General features: G+C 37.7%; 2 protein-coding genes and 1 non-coding gene across 3 annotated transcripts; 1 reads left to right on the forward strand and 2 right to left on the reverse strand.

Moving 5' to 3' along the window:
- Positions 1-4933: 4933 nt before the first annotated feature.
- Positions 4934-5040, forward strand: LOC111907726 (small nucleolar RNA R71). The gene has a single exon (XR_002855648.2). It is a non-coding gene; the product is annotated as a small nucleolar RNA R71 (small nucleolar RNA).
- An 8301-nt stretch (positions 5041-13341) lies between these two features.
- LOC111914386 (thiamine thiazole synthase, chloroplastic) lies at positions 13342-14864 on the reverse strand. Its single transcript, XM_023910140.3, has 3 exons — positions 14444-14864; positions 13738-14298; positions 13342-13650 (listed from the first exon to the last, which is right to left on the reverse strand). The coding sequence occupies exons 1-3, from the start codon at positions 14789-14791 to the stop codon at positions 13489-13491; spliced, it is 1071 nt and encodes a 356-aa protein (XP_023765908.1). The 5' UTR covers positions 14792-14864; the 3' UTR covers positions 13342-13488.
- A 1358-nt stretch (positions 14865-16222) lies between these two features.
- Positions 16223-18989, reverse strand: LOC111914385 (protein translation factor SUI1 homolog). The gene is made up of 5 exons (XM_023910139.3): positions 18851-18989; positions 17965-18065; positions 17651-17856; positions 17485-17538; positions 16223-16499 (listed from the first exon to the last, which is right to left on the reverse strand). The coding sequence occupies exons 2-5, from the start codon at positions 17999-18001 to the stop codon at positions 16455-16457; spliced, it is 342 nt and encodes a 113-aa protein (XP_023765907.1). The 5' UTR covers positions 18002-18065; positions 18851-18989; the 3' UTR covers positions 16223-16454.
- Positions 18990-21752: the final 2763 nt, after the last annotated feature.

Here is a 21752-nt window from a genome sequence, read left to right on the forward strand (position 1 = left end):
GAAGAGAAATGAAAAAAAATAATACGAAAAATAAAGAAAGGGAAAGAAAATGCAAACGTGAAACTCGGGTTGCCTCCCGAGAAGCGCTTCTTTTGATGGAGTCATTAGCTGGACTCCGCCCCTTCTATGTTTTTGCAATTCCGCACAGCAGGAGCTCCTCCATTCCTTCATTGCGGGGGACTCCTTCTTCATATTTCTTCACTCGATGGCCATTGACTTTAAATGGCGTGCCATCTCTTGAGATCAATTCAATAGCCCCATGAGGAAACACCGTCTTAACCACAAATGGACCATCCCACCTTGATTTGAGTTTGCCCGAGAAAAGTTTTAGACGGGAATTGAAGAGTAGTACTTTTTGGCCTTCATGGATGTCTTTGCTTTTGATTCTTTGGTCATGCCATCTCTTGGTCTTTTCTTTATAGAGCCACGAACTAGAATAGGCCTCATTTCGGAGTTCTTCAAGGGCATTCATTTGCATTAAACGGTTGGTCTTCAATTCTTCCATGTCAAAGTTGCATCTTTTTAGCGCCCAATATGCCTTGTGCTCGATTTCAACCGGTAAATGGCATTGCTTTCCATAAACTAACCTATATGGTGTAGTACCAATAGGTGTTTTGAAAGCGGTACAAAACGCCCATAGCGTGTCATCCAATTTATCCGACCATTCCTTGCGATTGCTTCCCACCGACTTCTCCAAGATACGCTTCAAAGCTCGATTGGTAACTTCCGTTTGCCCACTCGTTTGCGGGTGGTATGATGTGGAGAACTTATGGGTCACCCCATATTTCTTGAGCACCTTGTCCAATTGATCATTGGCAAAGTGTGTGCCACGGTCACTAACTAGGGCCTTTGGAACACCAAACCGGGAGAATAGTCTTTTCAAGAACCGTACCACTACCCGTCCGTCATTTGTAGGTAAAGCCTGTGCCTCCGCCCATTTTGACACATAATCCACCGCCACGAGGATGTACTTGTTTCCTTTGGATGTGGGGAATGGCCCCATGAAGTCTATGCCCCACACGTCGAACACCTCGCACACTTGAATGCTATGTTGAGGCATTTCATTACGGGAGGAAATGTTTCCCACCCTTTGGCAAGCATCGCATTCTTTGACATATTGGGCTGCATCTTTGAAGATTGTAGGCCAATAGAACCCAATGTCAAAGATCTTCTTCGCGGTATAGTGTGGTCCATGATGTCCTCCCGTGGGCCCGCTATGGCAGTGCTCTAGTATTTTTCGACTCTCCTTTCCGAACACACATCTTCGTATAATTCCATCCGCGCAGCTTCGGAAGAGGTATGGATCGTCCCAAAAGTAATATTTGATCTCTGAAAAGAATTTCTTCTTTTGCTGACTACTATAATCCTTCGGGACGTACTTGGTAGCTAAATAGTTAGCTATATCCGCGAACCATGGCTCCTCTCCCACGGACACCATAATGTATTCATCCGGAAAGTCGTCTCCATCCTTATCTTCTTGCAATGCCGGGTTCTCGAGCCTAGATAAATGATCGGCCGCTACGTTCTCCATTCCTTTCTTATCTCGTATCTCTATATCGAATTCTTGAAGAAGCAGCACCCATCGTATTAGTCTTGGCTTGGCATCCTGTTTGGAAAACAAATACTTGATAGCCGAGTGGTCAGTAAAAATAGTGGTTTTAGATAAAACCAAATAAGGGCGAAATTTATCAAAAGCGTAAACTACGGCTAACAGTTCTTTTTCAGTAGTGGTATAATTCTCTTGGGCAGGATTCAAGGTCTTGCTTGCATAATAAATGGGTTGAAAATGCTTATCAACCCTTTGTCCAAGGACCGCTCCTAGTGCATAGTCACTAGCATCACACATGATTTCGAAGGGTAAATTCCAATTTGGGGCAATAATGATTGGGGCATTAGTTAATTTGTCTTTTAAAAGGTCAAATGCCTCTAAACACTCTTTAGTGAAATTAAAGGGTGCATCTTTTAATAATAATTGTGTTAGAGGTTTCGTAATTTTGGAAAAATCTTTAATAAAACGCCGGTAAAAACCTGCGTGTCCCAAAAAACTTCTAATGCCCTTCACATTAGTTGGTGGGGGTAATTTAGCAATGGTGTCTATCTTTGCCCGATCCACCTCAATTCCTTTTTTAGAGACTTTATGTCCCAAGACTATACCCTCTTTGACCATGAAATGACACTTTTCCCAATTTAGGACCAAGTCGGTTTTCTCACATCTAGCAAGCATCGAGTCAAGATTTGTGAGGCAGTCATTGAAAGAAGATCCGAATACAGAAAAGTCATCCATAAAGACCTCCATGAATTTTTCCACCATATCATGGAATATGGCGGTCATGCACCTTTGAAATGTCGCAGGTGCATTGCATAGTCCAAATGGCATGCGTCTATAGGCGAAGGTCCCACTGGGGCATGTAAAGGTGGTCTTTTCTTGGTCCATTGGGTCTATGGGTATTTGGAAATACCCGGAAAACCCATCTAAGAAGCAATAGTAGCTATGGCCCGATAGTCTTTCTAACATTTGGTCTATGAAAGGAAGGGGGAAATGGTCTTTGCGAGTGGCATCGTTTAGCTTGCTATAATCGATGCACACTCGCCAACCGGTTACCATTCACGTTGGAATTAACTCGTTCTTGTCGTTGGTAATGACCGTCATTCCTCCTTTTTTGGGCACCACCTGGACCGGACTCACCCATGGGCTATCGGAGATGGAATAGATGATTCCTGCATCCAAAAGCTTGACCACCTCCTTTTTGACGACTTCTTGCATGTTCGGGTTTAATCTTCTTTGATGCTGCACCACCGGCCTGGCTCCTTCTTCTAAGTTGATTTTGTGAGAGCAGTAGGATGGACTTATTCCCTTTATGTCGGAGATGCTCCATGCGATGGCTCTTTTCCTCGTCTTTAACACCCGTACAAGCTCTTCCTTTTCCGTCTTGGAGAGATCTGAGGCTATAATCACTGGCTTCTGATTTCCTTCTTCCAGGAAGGCGTATTCCAGATCGTCCGGCAGTGTTTTGAGCTCCAATTTATTCTGCATAGTGGCGGACTCGCCGAGTGCAGGTGTGGTACTCGGCGAGTTGATGGCGGTATTCGCGACTACTGACATTTCTTCAGGTGAACTCGGCGAGTAGATCGGGTCTACTCGGCGAGTAGAGCTTTCAGCTTGGTTTTTTAGTTCTTCATACTCTGCTTCCTCCAACAGTCTTTCAATCTCTATTAAATCTTTTTCTGGATCAAATACTTCTTCCAAAGCTGCAAATTTGCTGGAATTTTCAGGTATGTCTTCTTCCCATAACTCGTCAAGCATGTCGATTGAGAACGCCGTGTCGTCACTAGTCCTTGAGTACTTCATGGCTTGGTCTACCCCGAATGTTACTGAGTCGTCCCCAACTCGCAATGTGAGCTTTGAATCTCTCATATCTACGATGGCGCTAGCGGTGTTGAGGAAGGGTCTTCCAAGGATGATTGGTACTTGCGGATCCGCCTCCATGTCGAGAATGATGAAGTCAGCTGGGAAGACAAATTTGTCTACTTTCACTAATAAATCTTCACAATGCCTCTTGGGAAAGTAACCGTCTTGTTTGCCAAATGAATTGCCATTCGAATTGGCCTTGGCTCCGGGAGGTCCAGCTTTTTGAAGAACGAGTACGGCATAAGGTTCACACTCGCTCCAGAATCAGCTAAAGCATGAATTGCTGCCAAGTTGCCAAATTGGCAAGGTAGAGTTAAGCTCCCCGGATCACCCTTCTTCTTTGGTAATTTGTTTAGCATGGCGGCGGAGTAATTCTCATTCAATACTACTTTCTGCACCTCTTCCATCTTTCTTCTATTAGTAAGGAGTTCCTTAAGGAATTTTGCATACTTGGGCATTTGCATAACGGCTTCAATGAAAGGAATGTTTATTTGAAGAGTTTTAATATGATCAAGGAACTTCTGATATTCCTCTTCCTGCTTCTCCTTCTTGGCTCGGGCTGGGTATGGCATTGGAGGCTGGTATGGTTTCAAGGGTGGCTGATCATTAGTTTTTTTAGATGTACTCGCCGAGTCCATCGGTCCTACTCGGCGAGTAGGGCTCTCAGATTGTGAATGTTGGTTTTCAACTTGTACTTCCGTTTCTTCCTTCTGTGAGTCCTTGTTCGCTTCAGTTCGAATGGGGGCCAAGGGAGTAATAATCTTCCCACTTCTTGTGGTAACAATATTCACTTGCGCGCCTCGTGGGTTGTTCTCTGTTTTGCTAGGAAGCTCTCCCGGTGACCTTTGGTTTAGTTGTTGAGCGAGTTGCCCAAGCTGAGTTTCTATATTATGGATGGATGCTTGCTGGTTCCTGAGCATTGTTCTTGTTTCTTGGATAGCAGCATCGTGGTCACTGTGTCTTTTCTCGGAAGCAGCCACAAATTTAGTTAGCATATCTTCCAAGCTTGGCTTCTTTTCTTGCACCGGCTCCTCCTTTTGGTAAAAGCCTCTTCCTTTTTGTCTATACTTCTCCTCCTTGGCCTTCTTGTACTCTTCGTAAGGCAGCCACTCCTTCTTTTGTTTTCGCCAGTCTTCATCATACCGGTCACCGCTCGAATAGCATACTTATGCCTTTTTGTTGCCGTGCTCATCTAAATCACAATCCCTAGTGAGGTGAGGTCCATTGCAGTTTTCACAACCCACCCGTATGGCATGGATAGTTTGATCCATTTTGTCCATTCTCCTATCCATGGTTTTTAACATGGTCATGACCGCGGATAAATCTTCAGTAGCAGCGTATGCGGCTCCCCTCGTGACATCATTCCTAGGGTTGTGGTATTCTCTAGAGTGTTTAGAGAATTCTTCAATTAATTCTTTAATCACCGGGGGTGGCTTCTTTGTAAGTGGGCCTTGTGAGTCTAGCAACTGCCGGGTTGTGACATTAACTCCATCATAAAAGATGGAAACTTCTTGCTGGCTGTTTAGATCATGGTGTGGGCAATTTCGTAGTAAACTTTTGTACCTCTCCCATGCTTCATATAAAGATTCTCCAGCTTGTTGTTCAAAGTTTGCAATGGCCTTCTTGAGTTTGGCTATTTTGGATGGTGGGCAAAAATGATCTATAAATTCTTCCTTCATTTTGGCCCAAGTAGTGACTGACCCGGGAGGAAGTGATTTGAGCCAGTCTTTAGCAACACCCTTGAAGGTTACCGGAAGCATCCGAAGTAGTTGAGTTTCGCGGGTTACATTTGGAATGTTGAAATAGTCAGCAACATCATTTACTTCATCCAAATGTTTGTAGGCATCTTCATGATCTTTCCCATAGAAAGGTATTTCCTTAAGCGCAGCTAGGATATGACCTTTTAGTTCGAAGGTAGCAGTTGCGGGAATTGCGGGTTGCACAAGTCCCGGGCCATGGTCGTCGCGCATCCTCTTCTTCCATTCCCCCATGGGAATTTCATCAATGTTAGCCATAGTGAATGCTAACTCTTCCTCCGATTCGGTTTCTTGTTCGTACGTTGCCTCCTCTTCTTCCTCGGTCTCGTATCCAATATCTTCTTGGATTGGCTCCTCAATTGTCAAGGAAGCGCTAGAAGCTCCTGATTTACTGCTCTTCTTTTTCCCAAAAACAGTCTTCAAGTTGGACAATGGTGATTTCTTTGGTGTGCTTGAACTCTCCACGTCCTTCCCTTTGTTTCTTTTCAATTCGGATTCGGGATCTTCAAACGGAGGTACCAGTGGTGTGTTTGCTCCTCTGGTCATGAGAGTCCTGAAATTAATCAAATAAAAAAAAACAAAACGTAAAAAGAACAAAAAGATTGTAAAAGAAAAAAAAAAATTGCTGGTTAAACTGCTACTCGCCGAGTAGGTGCGAGTGCACTCGGCGAGTATCAGTGATATTTCAAAAAAAAATTGAAGTTTTAACTTAACTAAAACAGATACTAAAACCTAATTACTGGATACTAAATTGTAATAAATGAACTTTATGCAAGTAAACTTACACAAAGGATCGAAAAAAATTAGGAATTAGCTTAATTATTTAGAACCGTTCCCCGGCAACGGCGCCAAAAACTTGATGTGTGTAAAGTCAACTAGTTTTATCCCTACTTTTTATTAATAATTTGAGCACACAAAGGCAGTGAACCTGTCTTTAAGTGGTATAGATTGATAAGTAAGGTATCGAACTCAGGGAACGGAAATTAAACTAATAGCTAATTTTAACTAAAACAAATAATAAAAGTAAATGGTTTTTTCTCTAGTTTTGCAAGACTAGAAACTTTAACTAATTAACTAAAGCAACAACTATTCACCAAATTTGATAAAGATGTTTCTATTTAGGTTCAACCAATTCACTCCTATGGTTATTTAAGTTAAGGTAGATTAATTGTGTAACGACCCGTTTCCGGTATGTTAATTAATTTGATTTTGGGCTAAGTTTTCAAGAGGGACTCGGCGAGTTCTAGCCTGACTCGCCGAGTCAGGACGCGCATCTTGTGCACGCGGGAGCCGGCGACTCGGCGAGTCCATATCCTGGACTCGGCGAGTCCGTCCGTCTGGGTGAAACCCTAACTCCCCGGGTTTGCTCACTATTTAAACCCCATTATAGCCTCCATCCCGTCACTTTCCCCCTGAGAGCACTGTGAAAAACCCTAAACCTCCCTCTTGTGAGCTTATAAGTGATCTTGTTCCATTTTGTGAAGGGGTGAAGAAGGAGAAGAAGAAGGAAGCAAGGAAACGAGTTCTAGTGCCAAGATCCAAGATCAAGTGTGAACTTATTGAGGTATTTTCGGAGTTCTCTTCTGGTTTCATGTTTAAACTTCCATTAGAGCTCTTTTAAGGGCTATTTGATGCTTGTTCCATTCTTTATGCTTGCTTGATTGTGTTATTGAGCCGATATACCTTTGGATCTGAGTGTTGGGGTGTTGAAGAGTCCAGATCCACTGTCTTTTTGGAGTTACATTGCTTATTAGCCATGGATCTACCCTTATTGTGCATATTTTAGTCTTATTTCCCTCATTCATGTGGTTGTGCACGTAAAGTTGGAAACTTTACGTGGTAAAACAGCTTAATGGACCTAGATCTATCATTTGCATGTGTTGGATTCAAGAGAAATCGAGTAAAAATATGTTGCATGGCGGCGACTCGGCGAGTCGGAGGAACGACTCGACGAGTCAGGTCGCGAGTCCCGAATTCTTCAGTTTCTTCAGTGTCGAGTGTACGAGGTGAGTTAGGGAGTGGACTCAGCGAGTTAAGAATAGACTCAGTAATGGAGGGACTCGGCGAGTTTGTTCATACAACTCGGCGAGTCCAAGGCAATCTCCTTGAGGATTAAGAACAACTCGTCGAGTCTGTTCATCTGACTCGGCGAGTCGGATGAAGATCATCTGAGTTTTTGGATCCAGAGGATACTCGTCGAGTCGATGCCACACTCGACGAGTGACAGCTGGTAAGAGTTGAACGGAGAGTCTAGGACTCGGCGAGTCGGGTATCCCGACTCGGCGAGTCAGCCCTGAGTACAGTGCTAGTGATTGATTGAGTGTGTTTATGGATTTGTAGCCGAGGAGATTCAGGAGCAGCAGCCGTTAGCTTTCCGAGCCGCACTTTCATCCGCTAGCTTACGAGGTGAGTTTCCTTCCCGTAGGGGCGGGTCTAAGGCCACAATGCCGGCCCGTCCAGTTAATAGTAGTTTCCGGACTTCGGTCCGATGTAGTAGTTAGTATGTTTGATGCCTTCGTGGTTCAGACATGTTTTATGTGCTATGTGTATGTGTTATGTTCCGGGCCACGGCCCGATGCAGTATGCAGTATAAATTGTTATGATATGCTATGCTATGTGCAGTCAGTCCCGGACCTCGGTCCGATGCAGGGGACACGGTCCCAGTTAGTTCCGGACTTCGGTCCGATGCAGTCAGTTCCGGACTTCGGTCCGATGCAGTTAGTTCCGGACTTCGGTCCGATGCAGGGGACAAGGTCCCAGTCAGTTCCGGACTTCGGTCCGATGCAGTTTTCCGGGTCCCGACCCGATGCAGTGGGCAAGGCCCAATATGTGTTTATATGTTGTTGTATGGTATGTGGTAAGTTGGGGGAGCTCACTAAGCTTCATGCTTACAGTTTCAGTTTTGGTTTCAGGTACTTCCGCAAGCAAAGGGAAGAGCTCTGGATGACGGCATCGCACACACCACCGTTTCAGCTTTAGTTGGATTTGATTTAGTTGTTGTTTTGGATATAGCATGTTACATTTTCCGCACAGTACTTATTATCCTTTGGGACATATCACGCATGGTTTATCTATATGATACACTGATTATAGTTTTGATGGTATTAAAAACGAATTTTTTTTTGGGTCGTATTTTTGGGTCGTTTCAAATTGCTATTGGTTACCAATGATAGTAGTTAGGTTTATGTTCATTACTCCTAACCCTTAGACAATTAACTAATTTAAGCGTTGATCAAGTGTTTAAACTAATTAATTCCCTAGATTAATTATTTGGATTAAATAAGATTTGTAATGGTCAATTAAGTTATTAATTCAATTAACCTCTTGTTGATGGTTTCTCAAACAAGCTCACACATTAATCTTCCTATTTTCTTATTAATCTTAGTTTCATAATCATTAATTCTAAGCATATATTTTAGCATTCACATAGACATATGAGGTTAACAATTAAGTGATGTTCATGCAACCTAATTGCCTTCCAATTAACAGAAAATAGTAGTGATTAATACATAAGGTTCTTTAACAAACTTAATTTAATAAATCACCAATAGACAATTAAACAAGAATCAATAATTAAACCATAGGAGTTCTTTGGTATTCCCCAAACAGAAACAAAAACGAGTTTAGCTCATAGTTGCAGTAGAAACAAGCATAAAAACAAAGTTTATGAAAGCAAACATGTTTAATTCCTAAGTCTAAGTGGTAGAATTAACCTAATTGCTTGAATTCTTCCAACTCTTGAAGCCTAGGGTTCCTTAGCGCCTTCTGAACCTTTTAGTCGCAGCTCTCTCTTCAAAACTCGCCAGGAATGCCTTTTTATGGAATAAGGATTCGTCTTTTATAGATATCCTCAAACAGAGGGTACTCGGCGAGTAGCAGAATAAACTCGCCGAGTAGGTCAATACTTATCCGTCTCTAGATCAGCAGTCGTACATATCTCCTGGCATCTCATCGCGTACTCGCCGAGTAATGCCGACCTACTCGCCGAGTAAGTCTCTCTTTCCATTCTTTAACCTTCACTTGCTTTCCCTTTTCTCCTTTTTGCCTCCAAGCATATCTTTTGGACTGAAAACACAATTCAAAGCATTTTAAGTACTTTTTTTTCCATATTATTCTCATAACTAACCAAAAATAACCAAGAATATATGTTAAATAATTAGCTAATTATGCACATATCAACTACCCCAAACTCTTGGTGTTGCAATTTGGCACCTGTAACACCCAATTCTTGTAGGTTTTATTATTTTTCTTAAATTTTGATTTCAAGAATTTTGACATACGTTGAGTGTAGGATAGTCCCTTATGTTGATCGTATGTGGGAAGTTGGATGCATGGACTTAATGACCTGCGTTAAGCGTAGGAAAAGCTAAGTTGAGCGTAGGTGTGCTAGACAAAAACCTTAACCCTAAGGGTTGTGAGCCCTATTTAAAGGCTCTAACTCCTTGAGGTCATCTTCATGCTCAGCCTCTACCCTCTTAAGTAGCCACCCCAAAACCCTAGTTATATTGTGAGAGTTTTGAGATCTTAGAGTGTTTTATGTGCATCTTTGAAGGAAGAGATTCATTGGAGAAGCACTTGGGAGCTCCAAGCTTTGTAGATCTAGAATTTGCACCCCATAATCCTCCTCTGGATGGTATAAAGTTTCTATCTTGATGATCTTTCATGTTGGATCTAGTTACTCTTGAGATTTCTATGCTTTTGTACCCATAACGTTGGTCTATTTGAATGAGAACTTAGCCACTCTCATTCATCCATGCATGAGTACTTGAGCAATAGATATATTTATGGACTTAAGGTTTAGTTTTGTGCTCTTTGCAAGCATGCAAATGGATAAAGTCGGATACTTTATCCACCAAGACATTCATTTATAGCAGATCTGAAAGTTTGGGGGGCTGACCTTCTGTTTTAAGAACTTAATGAAAATTTGGACATCAGGTAGCTATGCTAAGCGTAGCTCCAAAATTTCCCATTTTTCCGCCTTGAGCTCTACACTGAGCGTAGGTTAACTGGAGGTTGACCGTTGACTTTTAACCAAATTTGACTTTAGGGTAACTAGTGGATATTGGGTTGTGGTTTAAATATCTTGTCCCTGATTGTTGAATAGGTGACATGTAGTACTCGAATTGGATTTACGAGAGTTGTGATGTCGTTTGCTAGTCTGCAAGGTGAGTTTTCTCATTATACTTTGTACTACAGTATGTGTCCTTGTGTCTAGGATGTTGTTATGCTGTAGTGCAGTTGGGTTGAGGCGGTATGGCTTTGTGTTGTAGGCCAACAAACCCGGGGGCAATCTAACCTTTATGTTATTTGCCCGGGGGCAATCCAGTCTTTGTGTTGTGGGGCCAAGGGCAATCCAGTCTTTGTGTTTTGTGCTCAGGGGCAATCTAGTTTTATGTTGTAGGCCCGGTATGCATGTATTGTATGTGTATTGTTTTGTGGAGTATTTTGGGGGAACTCACTAATTTTTGGCTTATAATTGTAGATTTCAATGTTTTCAGGTACTTCTGATGATCAGGGCAATACGAATGCCTGATCGTATACATCCTCTAGCTGATTTATGTCTTGAGAGATTATTTTTGATATTCGGATTTTTATGGATTTGTTTTGAAGACAATGTTGTTTATCTTATGTTTTTATGGAAAACGTCTTTTTAAAATTTAAAAAAAAATTGTCATGATTTCGGGGATGTTACACACCTGATGGGAAGCTCACCGTGGATGTGATTTGAGTGGATTTTGATCAGGTAAACTCATGCCCTCCTTGTGAAAAGTTCATTTGGTTGAAAGAAGCTCATATCAAAGTAAATACATTTGTTTGGCATGAAACATGGGGAGGATTCCTTCGTCCACAACACTTGCGCATGGAGGAGTAAATATTGTATATATGACCAATACTGTATGTAATACATGTGAAGAAGACTCATATAACATACTAGTCGGCTGTATTTAGTGAATAGTATATTGGGAAAGGTCTTAAGTTTGCTGCCAACTGGGGTAACTGCATGAAGAAAAGGATAATCATGTAATTTATCTGCTTCAGAACAATCTGGTTGATCTGAAAGATGAGAAACAAACGTTTCTCAAAAGTTATTGCATCCCACATGAGATCGTGTTAAACAACACAAAGGTGAATGTTTTTATGGTTAAAGTATCGGGGAAGTAATAGGGTGATGTTTGGACTTTGGAGTTCATATTCATTTCATTGTATGTAATATAGGTACTTTACTTTTTCTGCCCCTCCTAGCTTTTGTTATGTTGAGCTCTTTATATATATTATTCATGATTTCCAAAAAATAATTATTAGATATATAGATTTATTATAGTTATTACTTATATAAATATTAATATGTTGTTGAATTTAATAAAATAAAATAAAAACTTATAAAATGACATGTGGAAAAAATTTTAATTAGCACAAAATAATGTATGACAAAATAAATGAGAATGTGACATGTAACAAAGAATTTTTTTTATTTATTTATTAAAGTAGATCAAGAACTAATGTATAAATGTATGATTAGATTCTAACAATTGAATTAAAATATTAAATAGTAAGGATTGTGATTGTAATTTAAACAGAAAACATTAATTAGTTTTCTAAAATTAAACCATCTTAAGGGTGTTTAAATTATGAAATATGAGATATTTTTAGGATACCAATCAAAGGAGAAGGACACCACCAATCATTATATAGTATTTACTCTTACCATTTTAAAAGTAAGAATTATACATATTTGTACATCATTTACATTGTAAAGATGAAGTAGATCGGACCAATGTTTTAAAAACCGTTTTTTTAGTTGAACCGGTATGATGATCGGTTCCCGGTTTAACCGGTTCGACCGCCGAGTGAACCGGTTTCTATATTTTTCATGTTTTTTTTTCTATTTTCCTACACATACATACATATAGAAAATATGAATTTTATGTTTACAAGTTTAAACATTAAAAATACACATAAAAATAAGTTGTAGATGAATCCAAATACAATAAAATAACACATAACCATAAGTTTTAGTGTTTTACATCAATCCGTATACGTTATAAAGAAAATAAAGTATAATACCGAAATGAAATATAGTTTTTGATGAATACAAACACATCAAAAGAATTTATAACATTTATCATATGTTTTTATTTAAAGAAAAATAAATAGATTTGAAAAAAATCGTCAAAGTTTATTATGTAAATGTTTCTTTTTCATGTGTTTTTATTCGGTTTAACCGGTTCAACCGGTTTATTTTGACCGGTTCAACCGGTTTTTTCTAAAAACCGGTCGGTTCAATCCGGTTCAGAAATCAATGTAAAACCGGTGATAGTTAAACCGCTCTCTTTTCCGGTTCCCGGTCCAACCGGTTCGACCGGCCGGTTCAAACCGGTTTTTAAAACCTTGGATCGGACATTGTAAGTTTGTAACCGAAAATAATATACAATTTTTGAAAAAAGAATGAAACATTCTAAAAGTATACTTTAAAAAAATCGATTTGCAAGTCCTAAATCTTTTTGAAAAAGAATAAAGAATAAAATCGATCATAAAAAAAAGAAAAAAGAAAAAAGAAAAAGAAATGACTTGGAAAAGAAAGTCCGTGTTTGTTGTTTTGCAAATTGTTCACTATGCTCATGCAAATCCATAAAATATCATTGGACTCTGTTTACTTTAACTTGTGGCCCACTAACCTCAATCTTCATCTCTATTTTCATTTTTCACCGATTAGGCTTTTCAATTTGGAAAGGAAAAAAAAACGATTTATCAATGTAACTTGTAAGAAGATCTCCCATTTCACTTTTCACTTTTTTGAATAAGAAAAAGTAACTATCTATTGTGTTAACTTGCAAGAAGACACAGCGATCTGATTTTGTTTTCAGACTGCCACCATCGTCGTGTTGGACCTTTTGGGCTTTGGGCCCATTTGCTGTTAAAAACTACCACAGGGAGCACTGTCAATTAAATAGTGGACCCATCAATTTTGTCTAGTTCCGCTCCAATTTGGACTCAACTTTGGACCGCTATATTAGAAGAACCAAATTCAATATATGTCCGGATTGCTTTTAATTCAGATTTATAGAATTCTTAGAATTTTATATCATTTGAAGTTTCAAAAAAAAAAAAAAAAAAAAAAAAAAAAAAAAAAAAAAAAAAAAACTTCATTGGGTTTTGGTTTTTAACACGACCAAATCACAACGGGAAAAACCAAGTTGTTATTGAAGGGAAATAAGGGCATCATATCATATCATTCATTCACAGAAAACAAAACCACGAGCAGCAGCAGCAACAGCCCTATCCCACACTTCTTTTATTCTCCACTCTCAATTCCTACCACATTCAAGCATCAACAGTCTCGCCACCGTCTGCCGCCGCAAGTATCAGCTCCGGCTGGCTGCTTCCGACGTAAGATCCATCGAGAGCGTTAGGAAGTCCCAATGCCTTCAACGCCAAATGTGCAGCTTTCTGCCCTGAAATCATCATGGCCCCAAACGTTGGCCCCTGCATTAATTTCATCAAACATGTTAAGGACATGAAGAATGAAGATTGAATCAAAGGATTGATTTAGAAAGAATTTGAATATAGTACCATTCTTGGAGATCCATCAATCTCTGCAACTTCCATCCCTGTGACGATCATACCAGGAACGATCTCTCTCGTAAGCCTCACGATCGCGTCTTCCGCTGTGTTCATGTCAAGCGCCTTCATCCCTGGAACGCTCTCGATCATCCCTACGCTTCTAAGCCTCTTGACTCCGGTGGCACCCATCGGACCATCATGCCCACATGAGCTCACAACCACCTTAGCTTCCATCACATTAGGGTCCATACACGACTGTGTGTCGTGGTTCATCGCCACTAGAGCCCAGTTGGTCACCACGCCACCGACTCTTCCTCCTTTGATGATCAAATCCTCGGCTGCCACCGCGTTGAAGAGCTTCACATTTGGTCGGGCCAACAGCTTGCTCATGATGGTGGAGGTGAATAGAGCAGCGTGTTTGATCACGACGTAGTGTTCTGTCTCGTCATACTCGATTTCGAGTTCGTCGAGGAAGAGGTGTGCCGGCTTCCGGACAATCATGGCGGAGAAGAGTTGTCCCCCCAGCCATGCACCACCGCCGGGGCTCACAGATTGCTCAATAATCGCTACCTGAACAAAAATAACGAGTCTGATTATGAAATTGCTATCAATTTCAAAGCAATTTTTAACCTACTTGCTAAAAACATCAGGGTCTGGTCTGATTATCAACTTTAGAAGTACAATTACATAAAACAAATGTTCTACAAAAAATTACCTGAACATCTGGGTTCTTACTGAGCTCATAAGCGCAAGAGAGACCAGCGGATCCAGCACCGACGATGACGACATCAGTGTCAGCGTAGGTAATCATATCAGTCATGTACCTTCTGGTCATTTCACGAGACACAATCGATTCCTTAATCGGTTGAAAAGTGAAGGAGTTAAGATCGTAAGGCGTAGAAGCTGCAGAGATGGTGATCGACATTTTGTTTTGTGTGGATTTGAGTGGTTGGAGACGAATTGGGGAAGAAATCTGAACTCCATGGAAGGAGGATTGTTCCAAGAAGCTGGTCTTTGCCTTGGTGGAGATGGATGTTGTAAAGGTGGTAGCCATGGCCGCCATTGATGATCTAAAAAACGATGAGAGAAAAGGGTGGTGGAGTGGTGAGCAGTGGAAGATGAACGGAGGAATATTAGAGACGGCTGTGCGGATTTATAGTGACGGAAATTAAAATATCGCGACGGGAGGGAAGGATATGGTGTGAAAGGTGTAGAATCGGTACGATGCTCGTTACCACTACTTTTTGGATTTTTATTAATAAATGTTTTTTTTATTAAGAGTTAGTAGGGTAGTTTACGAAATTAATAAATGTTTTTTTAATACTTTTTAGATATTTTATTTAGAAGAGATATTTTTTTTCATATTGGCAATGTCCATTGTCCAATATCCAGGTTTAAATTCCAAAAATCTGAATCCAAAGCAAAAAAAACTCAGTTGATTGCCATTTGGTGTTTAATCCATATTTGATAACAAATTAAAATTTTTGTTTGAGTTTTAAGTTATTTATTTTTGAATCTAATCAACAGTCGAAACACACATATATCATATCTAGATTAGTAGATTCCTTAACTTAGTAGTGTAAAACGTAATTTGTATATTAAGTCAACTAGGTGTGAAATCCCGTGTATTATACGGGTTTAGAAAAAAAAAATTAATATAAAATTATAAGCAGTATATATTTTTTAAAATAATAAGTTTATATAAATACAAAAAATATAATAAATAAAACAAATAATTTAATATATAATATAAAATATTTGAAAGATTGTAGAGCATTTATTATGAAATTTAATAGATTGGTCTACTTTACATATATAAATTTCATTAAAATATAGATTTTGAATTTAAGAAAATAAAAAATAAAAGAAAATGAAAATGGAAAAAAAAATAATTCAAAAAGCTTTTAAAAAATTAAATGTAACAAAATGAATGAGAACATGACATTTGACAAAATTGATTTTCATTTATTAAGTTAGATTACTTTATTTAGGACTTACAGTTTAAATTTTAATATATTAAACTTTGTTATTTTGTTAATGTTAATCGGAGTCGTTCTATACTCTATACTCTATACCATGTTATTTTTACATTAAAATATGAGTTATCTTTATTAAAATCTTGTTAAATTATTAGAAACATTTATAGTTCATGCAATTGAATTTAGAAAATAATGGAAAATGTAAAGATGAAATAGCATAAGAGGAAAAAAAAATGTCCTTGACCGGCAACCATGTGTAATGTACTTACATTTCACCAATAGAGTAACAAAAAGCGTACCAACACAGGCAAATAGGCAATAGGTGTTCGAAATTTTATACTTACGATCCTAAGTGTCATTTTAATAAATTATTAGATAGAAACTAAAAATCGAACTAATTTAAAGAACTTTAAGTGGTTCTCATAAAAAAAAATTATAAACAAGATAATTAAATCTTATAACAATTTTAAAAGATATAATAATGATTACTTTGCAAAAGAAAAGCAAGATAGCAATAACGATAAGAGGCATTCTTATGTCGGTTGCGATGATTATTTGGTTAATTTCAAAGGCTAACATAATATTTTGACAATCATTCCAGAGATAGACCAACACTATCACTATACCTAATGGCAATAGTGAAACCCAAATATAATAAACCATATCCATATCCATATCCATATCCATATCCTACTAAAAGTTCACAATATACTACTCGCAGTCGTAGATGACAGACACATTTGACGCTTAAAAACCATGAATCTTGATATGATCTTTCTTCACTATTCCAGCCTGTCCACAACAAACAACATTTTCCATTAAGCCCAAATAACAATCAATTAATTATATCTCATAATTGTCTTAATTTGAGTAACAAACTATAGCGCATAAAAGTGTGACTTAAACACTTAAACTGCACAAATATGAGAAGATAGGGGTCCAAACGAGCCGAGCCGAGCCCGAGCCGAGCCGTTTAAGTTATATGAGGCTCAAGCTCGAGCTCGGCTCGATTTGAGCTTTCTTGTACTGAGCTCGGCTCGAGCTCGTAAAGAATTATCCAAGCTCGGCTCGGGCTCGAGCTCGACTCGTTTTTTATCTAACGTGCCTAAATAAGCTTAAGCTCGGCTTGAGCTCGTTAAGAAGCTCGTTTACTAATACCCTAAATCTATAATTCCTCTAATATATTTTTATTTTAATATATATAAATAATAATAAATTATATTATATACAGGCTTGTTTAGGCTCGCGAGCCTAATCGAGCTTAATGACATAAGCTTGAGCTCGAGCTCGTTTAATAAACGAGCTTAATATTAAGCTCGAGCTCGGTTCGGGCTCGTTTAAAATCGATTTCGAGTCGAGCTTTTAACGATCCGATCCCGAGTAGCTCGCGAGTAACTTGACTCGTTTGCACCCCTATGTGAAGATCACTAGCATATTTAACATAATTAATAATGATAAATGATCAAAACCGGTGTCCAATCAATGTCTTAAACGGCCAACACACAACTTTTTTATCAATTTTGCTACTAAACTACTTTAACCGAAACCATTATACTTTGTTAAACGTACAAAAACAAAAAAACACTTTTTCCAGATTACGTGATTTTGATATCAGTGCAAAATACATTAAAAAAAATGCTTCACTATGTTATTTATTTAGCCACCCAATTTTTACAAAGATGGTTGTGATATCAAAAACCAGCCAATTAACTATTTTATTCAAAAAGGAATATTATAATAAGTTTAATAGTAACTCCAAAAATGCTAAAATTGTCACCTGAGTAAGAAAGCTAGAGACGTTCTTCCGCTGATCACCTTGGAGCTGAATGACCTTCAAAAACAACATTAAAATTATCAAAAAAGAAGGAAAAATAACAGCTAATACCAAACATATACTAGTATTTATAAATTATAATACTACAAGAGAATGAATTAATAGACACCTGGCCTAACTCAGGGTCCTGAACAACAGTGCCATTGCAGCAGAACTCCTTTTTGAGGTCCTTTAAAATCTTGTTGTAACTAAAATCCTTTTTAAGTCCCTGAACAGTTGTCAAGCTTTTCCTACCATTTCTCTGCTGAACACGAATGTGCACATACTCTTTTGACCCAGCACCAGAATCCTCAGCATTTGCTTCAGCAAAAGGGTCTGTATAGTATATATAACCAAGATTACATTTTTATGCTTCTTATGTTACAAAAATTTCTTTCTTCAATCAGTTTATTAGTATATGATATGAACATCCAAAGTACTTACCAAAGGCACTAGGAATCTGGATGTCGAGGTCAGACATGAAACTTTGCTGATAAAGTGAAAAAGTCAACCCAAGGTTTTATTGACAAAATCGATGCACGGATCTGGATCAAAAAACAAAACAATTATCAAGATGATGGTCCAATTATTTAAATTAAGCAATTTCGGAGGTTGTAAATAGTAATACTTGGTACAATTTTAGCAAATTGTTAACCATGATTCATTTTTAGCTAAATTTTAACTATTTGACAGAAAAATATGACCCACAATTAGCCGTTTTATCATAAAAATGGGTTAAATTGCCAGCGAGCTAAAGAACACAAACGCATTAAGGGGTGGCTGAAGTTGCAATGATCAAAACCATGTTTGGGAAATTATTATTATGATTCTGATGTGCTGATTGTTTAGGATAAACTAATAAATTTGGAGACTCTAAGTAAGAGATTGCAAATCAAACTATAGTTTACTTTAATCAATCGATTATCTGAATTTTCGATTCATAATAATCCTTTTGAGATCGTTCGCTAAACGTATTAATATTTAATAAAGAACATCGCACAAACTCTCATATATACGTCAAATCCAAGAACCAGCATGACAATTTTACCCGAAATAAACCCTAAACGAAAACTAACTATGAATAAAACAGTAACGAATACAAAATCTCGAGACAAATGGAATCATAGAACGGCAGAAAGTACAATTGAAAGATCGATCAATCATACGACTTGGGATAAACCCAGATGGAATTGTTGAAAATGCTACGGATTTTAGGCGGTTGTATGTTCTAATCATAGAAAATAAGATCAAACAGCCATAATCATATCTGTTATAATAAATACTATGACGATGGTGAAGAGAATCAATCAAAGATGGTGAGAAGAAGTACCTGATCCGACGATTAGGGTCTGTAGAAAGAGGATAGAAGAACCCTAAAAAGAGCGGACAAATCCGAGCAAACGATTAAAAGTCGATTCTATCACAAGATTCCACGATCGAAGCAGAGGTACCTCTGACTCTAATCAATATAAAAAGACTTGTAACTGGATCGGGTTGGGCCATTTTTTATGGGCCAATTTGGTGGGTATAAAAATTCGATTGCGAATGAATATGTAAGAACGGTTCGGGAAAATAGAGACCAAACCAGCTAATGTGTAAATCTTTTTTTCCAAAAGACTGATAAACACGACCCATGGATAATAATTTAAGTATTTTTATATGATTGTTTAAAATATATTGTGCTAATAACCGAAAACATAAAAATACAATGCTATAAATAGATGAATTTTCAAGATATAATGCATGAACAAGAAAAAGAGAACGAAAGTACATTGTGATAATGAACAAAAAGATGAAAGTCCATTATGATTGTATGATTTTTCTCCTTATCGACAACCAATCAAGGACTATTGGAGTATTGGGATTAATCATGAAATACATCTTCGATTTCTAAATTAAAGGTTTTAGACACTTGTTTCTTGATTTCCCATTGATCTTTATTTTTATGTCCGATTATCCGGTATGTTTTGGTTTGAAAAGACCTATAAACTTAAGCATGAATTAAAAGGATTTGGGACTTTAAAAATATTTTCTAGAAATTTGTGATATTATGTAAAATATTATGAAGATATATTCACCATTTTCTCAATGGCTACAGAAATTCCCTGTTCGGATAATCAAATTTCAAACAATCTTGATGTCTTGTCCATCGTTCTAAACAAGGTCTTAGTAACGGAAACTTGTTAATTAATTGGAAAATACGCCTCCTGTCAAGAACCATGTGAAAAAAAAAATATTTGGTTGATTTATAATTATACAAGCTATAATACCAATTTTATTTATTGCAAACTTGGTATACGTACACAAGCGCACAAACACACACACACACTCACCCTCACCCTCACCCTATCACAACTACCATTTTCTTAACTTTCTTAACATGAAAATCGATAGGAAAATACACATCTAAGCACGTTTTCTAATTTTTTAAAACTAAAAGTGAAAAATGAATAAGTTTTAACTAAATGCGTTTTTTAAATTTTCCAATGAAAACTGAAAAAAAAAACGAAAAACAAAGAACAAAAAATGAAAATTGTTTTCTATAACGAAATGCAAACCTAAGCAATTCTAAAAGGCTAAGGAACACCATTTCCGATTAATGTGAATCTAATCAATTTCTGACAGCAAAATGAAATTCAACAAAATATAACATTGTCATGACAAATATCGTCAATTAAATTGTTAAAATACATTCCGACCATATTATTATCATGTTTTCAATTTCTCTATGAATCATTTTATGTATATAATTATTGGATATTGCACTTCATTTTCGGATTGCACACAAAGTGGTGGTACAGATTAATGTTAGGGTTGTTTGGTAACCATCTTAATGGTTCCATTAAGAAGAAACCACTTAATCATTCAACATTAAGAGTGTTTTGTAACACCAAATTTTTATCTATGGCCGATTAGAAGGATTTGAATGGTTTATTAAACCACACATCAGTCCCATCATCTTCTTTCCTCTAGTCAACACCACCATCTCCTTCTCGCAGCACAATAACAGAAGAACGATAATATAGGGCAACAGAACAACACATGAGTATGCAACAGAAGAAGGAGAAGTGAATGAAAAATAGTTTTGTAAACTTGAGCAAGCATTCCCTGAAAAAAAATCGACAACAATTTTAGAGAGATAGAGTTAGAGGATAAGTGATAAGATTGACTGTTACTTACACCTGGTTCTCTAGTTTTTTTTATGAGGGAAAGGAATGGGAATGAGGGGATTGGAGGGGATTGGTGTGTTCTTGAGTTTTTTTTAGGAGGCGGAGTAAATGAAGAGGAGGGATTGAGAGGGAAGGCAATGAAGAAATTAAGGTGTTTTGTATCCGCCCAAAATTGGGCAGATTGTGAAGGAAAGCAACAAAATGACAAACTTTACCGTTTTTTCATCTTCATTTTGGAACTTCACATCATAGATTATTTATCTTCATTCTCACAGGTTCTTCCTTCACATCGTATCTTCTTCCTCTTCATTCTAACCTGATGAACCCTAAGTAGAGGGAAAAACGTCATTTGATAGTGAAGTTTCTTTCCCTCTCCTTAAACTCAAGAACGAATCTATCGCCTCTCGATTCTCCTTCCATCGTTTTCCCTATCTTTGCCCTCATTTCCTCCCCTTTGCCCTCCTTAATTTTTAATCTCGAGAACAGCCTGTTAAGGAATGAAAAAGGCTATGAGCTACATATAGGTAGGTTATATTGACTTTTCTTTATATTTTTTTAATTGTTTGGCAGTGTTTTATGATATAATTTAACCATCAAGTAATTAAAATACTAGTTAGCATTTAGTATGTTGTGTTTTAATTAATTTACATGTTCTCAAAACACACATGTTTACTTTCAATGCTTTTTTAAAGACTGATCATTTTGGTGTATGTTTGTTAAAAAAGATAAGTCGATGTTGATCGAACCTTGTGTTGTCACTTCTACCGTTATTATTTAAATGACTTTTTTGCAGTTTGGTGGATTTGGAACATATCATGGGGTCGGTCCATTATTTGAACTCTTTGTGTCAGAGTTCTAACCATATTACAATAATCTCTCGTTTAATGTAACGTCCGCAATTTAGGGCAACACGTTTAGAGTATAATTCATTATACATTTTAACAGACAATTAAAATCCTTGATTTGAGTAATTGTTCTACATATGTGTTATGAGAATATAAATAAGAGTAAATTACATGAATAGTCCTTATGGTTTAGGGTAATTTGCGTGTTTGGTACTTA

Source organism: Lactuca sativa, chromosome 5 (genome assembly GCF_002870075.4).
Source record: "Lactuca sativa cultivar Salinas chromosome 5, Lsat_Salinas_v11, whole genome shotgun sequence".
Taxonomy (NCBI): domain Eukaryota; kingdom Viridiplantae; phylum Streptophyta; class Magnoliopsida; order Asterales; family Asteraceae; genus Lactuca; species Lactuca sativa.

Coding starts and splice junctions, on each gene's coding strand:
- LOC111914386 (XM_023910140.3), bottom strand. CDS start 14,791: ATGGCGGCCATGGCTACCACCTTTACAACATCCATCTCCACCAAGGCA. Junction 14,299..14,443: donor GTAAGAACCCAGATGTTCAG/GTAATTTTTTGT, acceptor ATTTTTGTTCAG/GTAGCGATTATTGAGCAATC. Junction 13,651..13,737: donor TTGATGGATCTCCAAGAATG/GTACTATATTCA, acceptor AAATTAATGCAG/GGGCCAACGTTTGGGGCCAT.
- LOC111914385 (XM_023910139.3), bottom strand. CDS start 18,001: ATGTCTGACCTCGACATCCAGATTCCTAGTGCCTTTG. Junction 17,857..17,964: donor CCAGATTCCTAGTGCCTTTG/GTAAGTACTTTG, acceptor TATACTATACAG/ACCCTTTTGCTGAAGCAAAT. Junction 16,500..17,484: donor TCTCTAGCTTTCTTACTCAG/GTGACAATTTTA, acceptor TGTTGTGGACAG/GCTGGAATAGTGAAGAAAGA.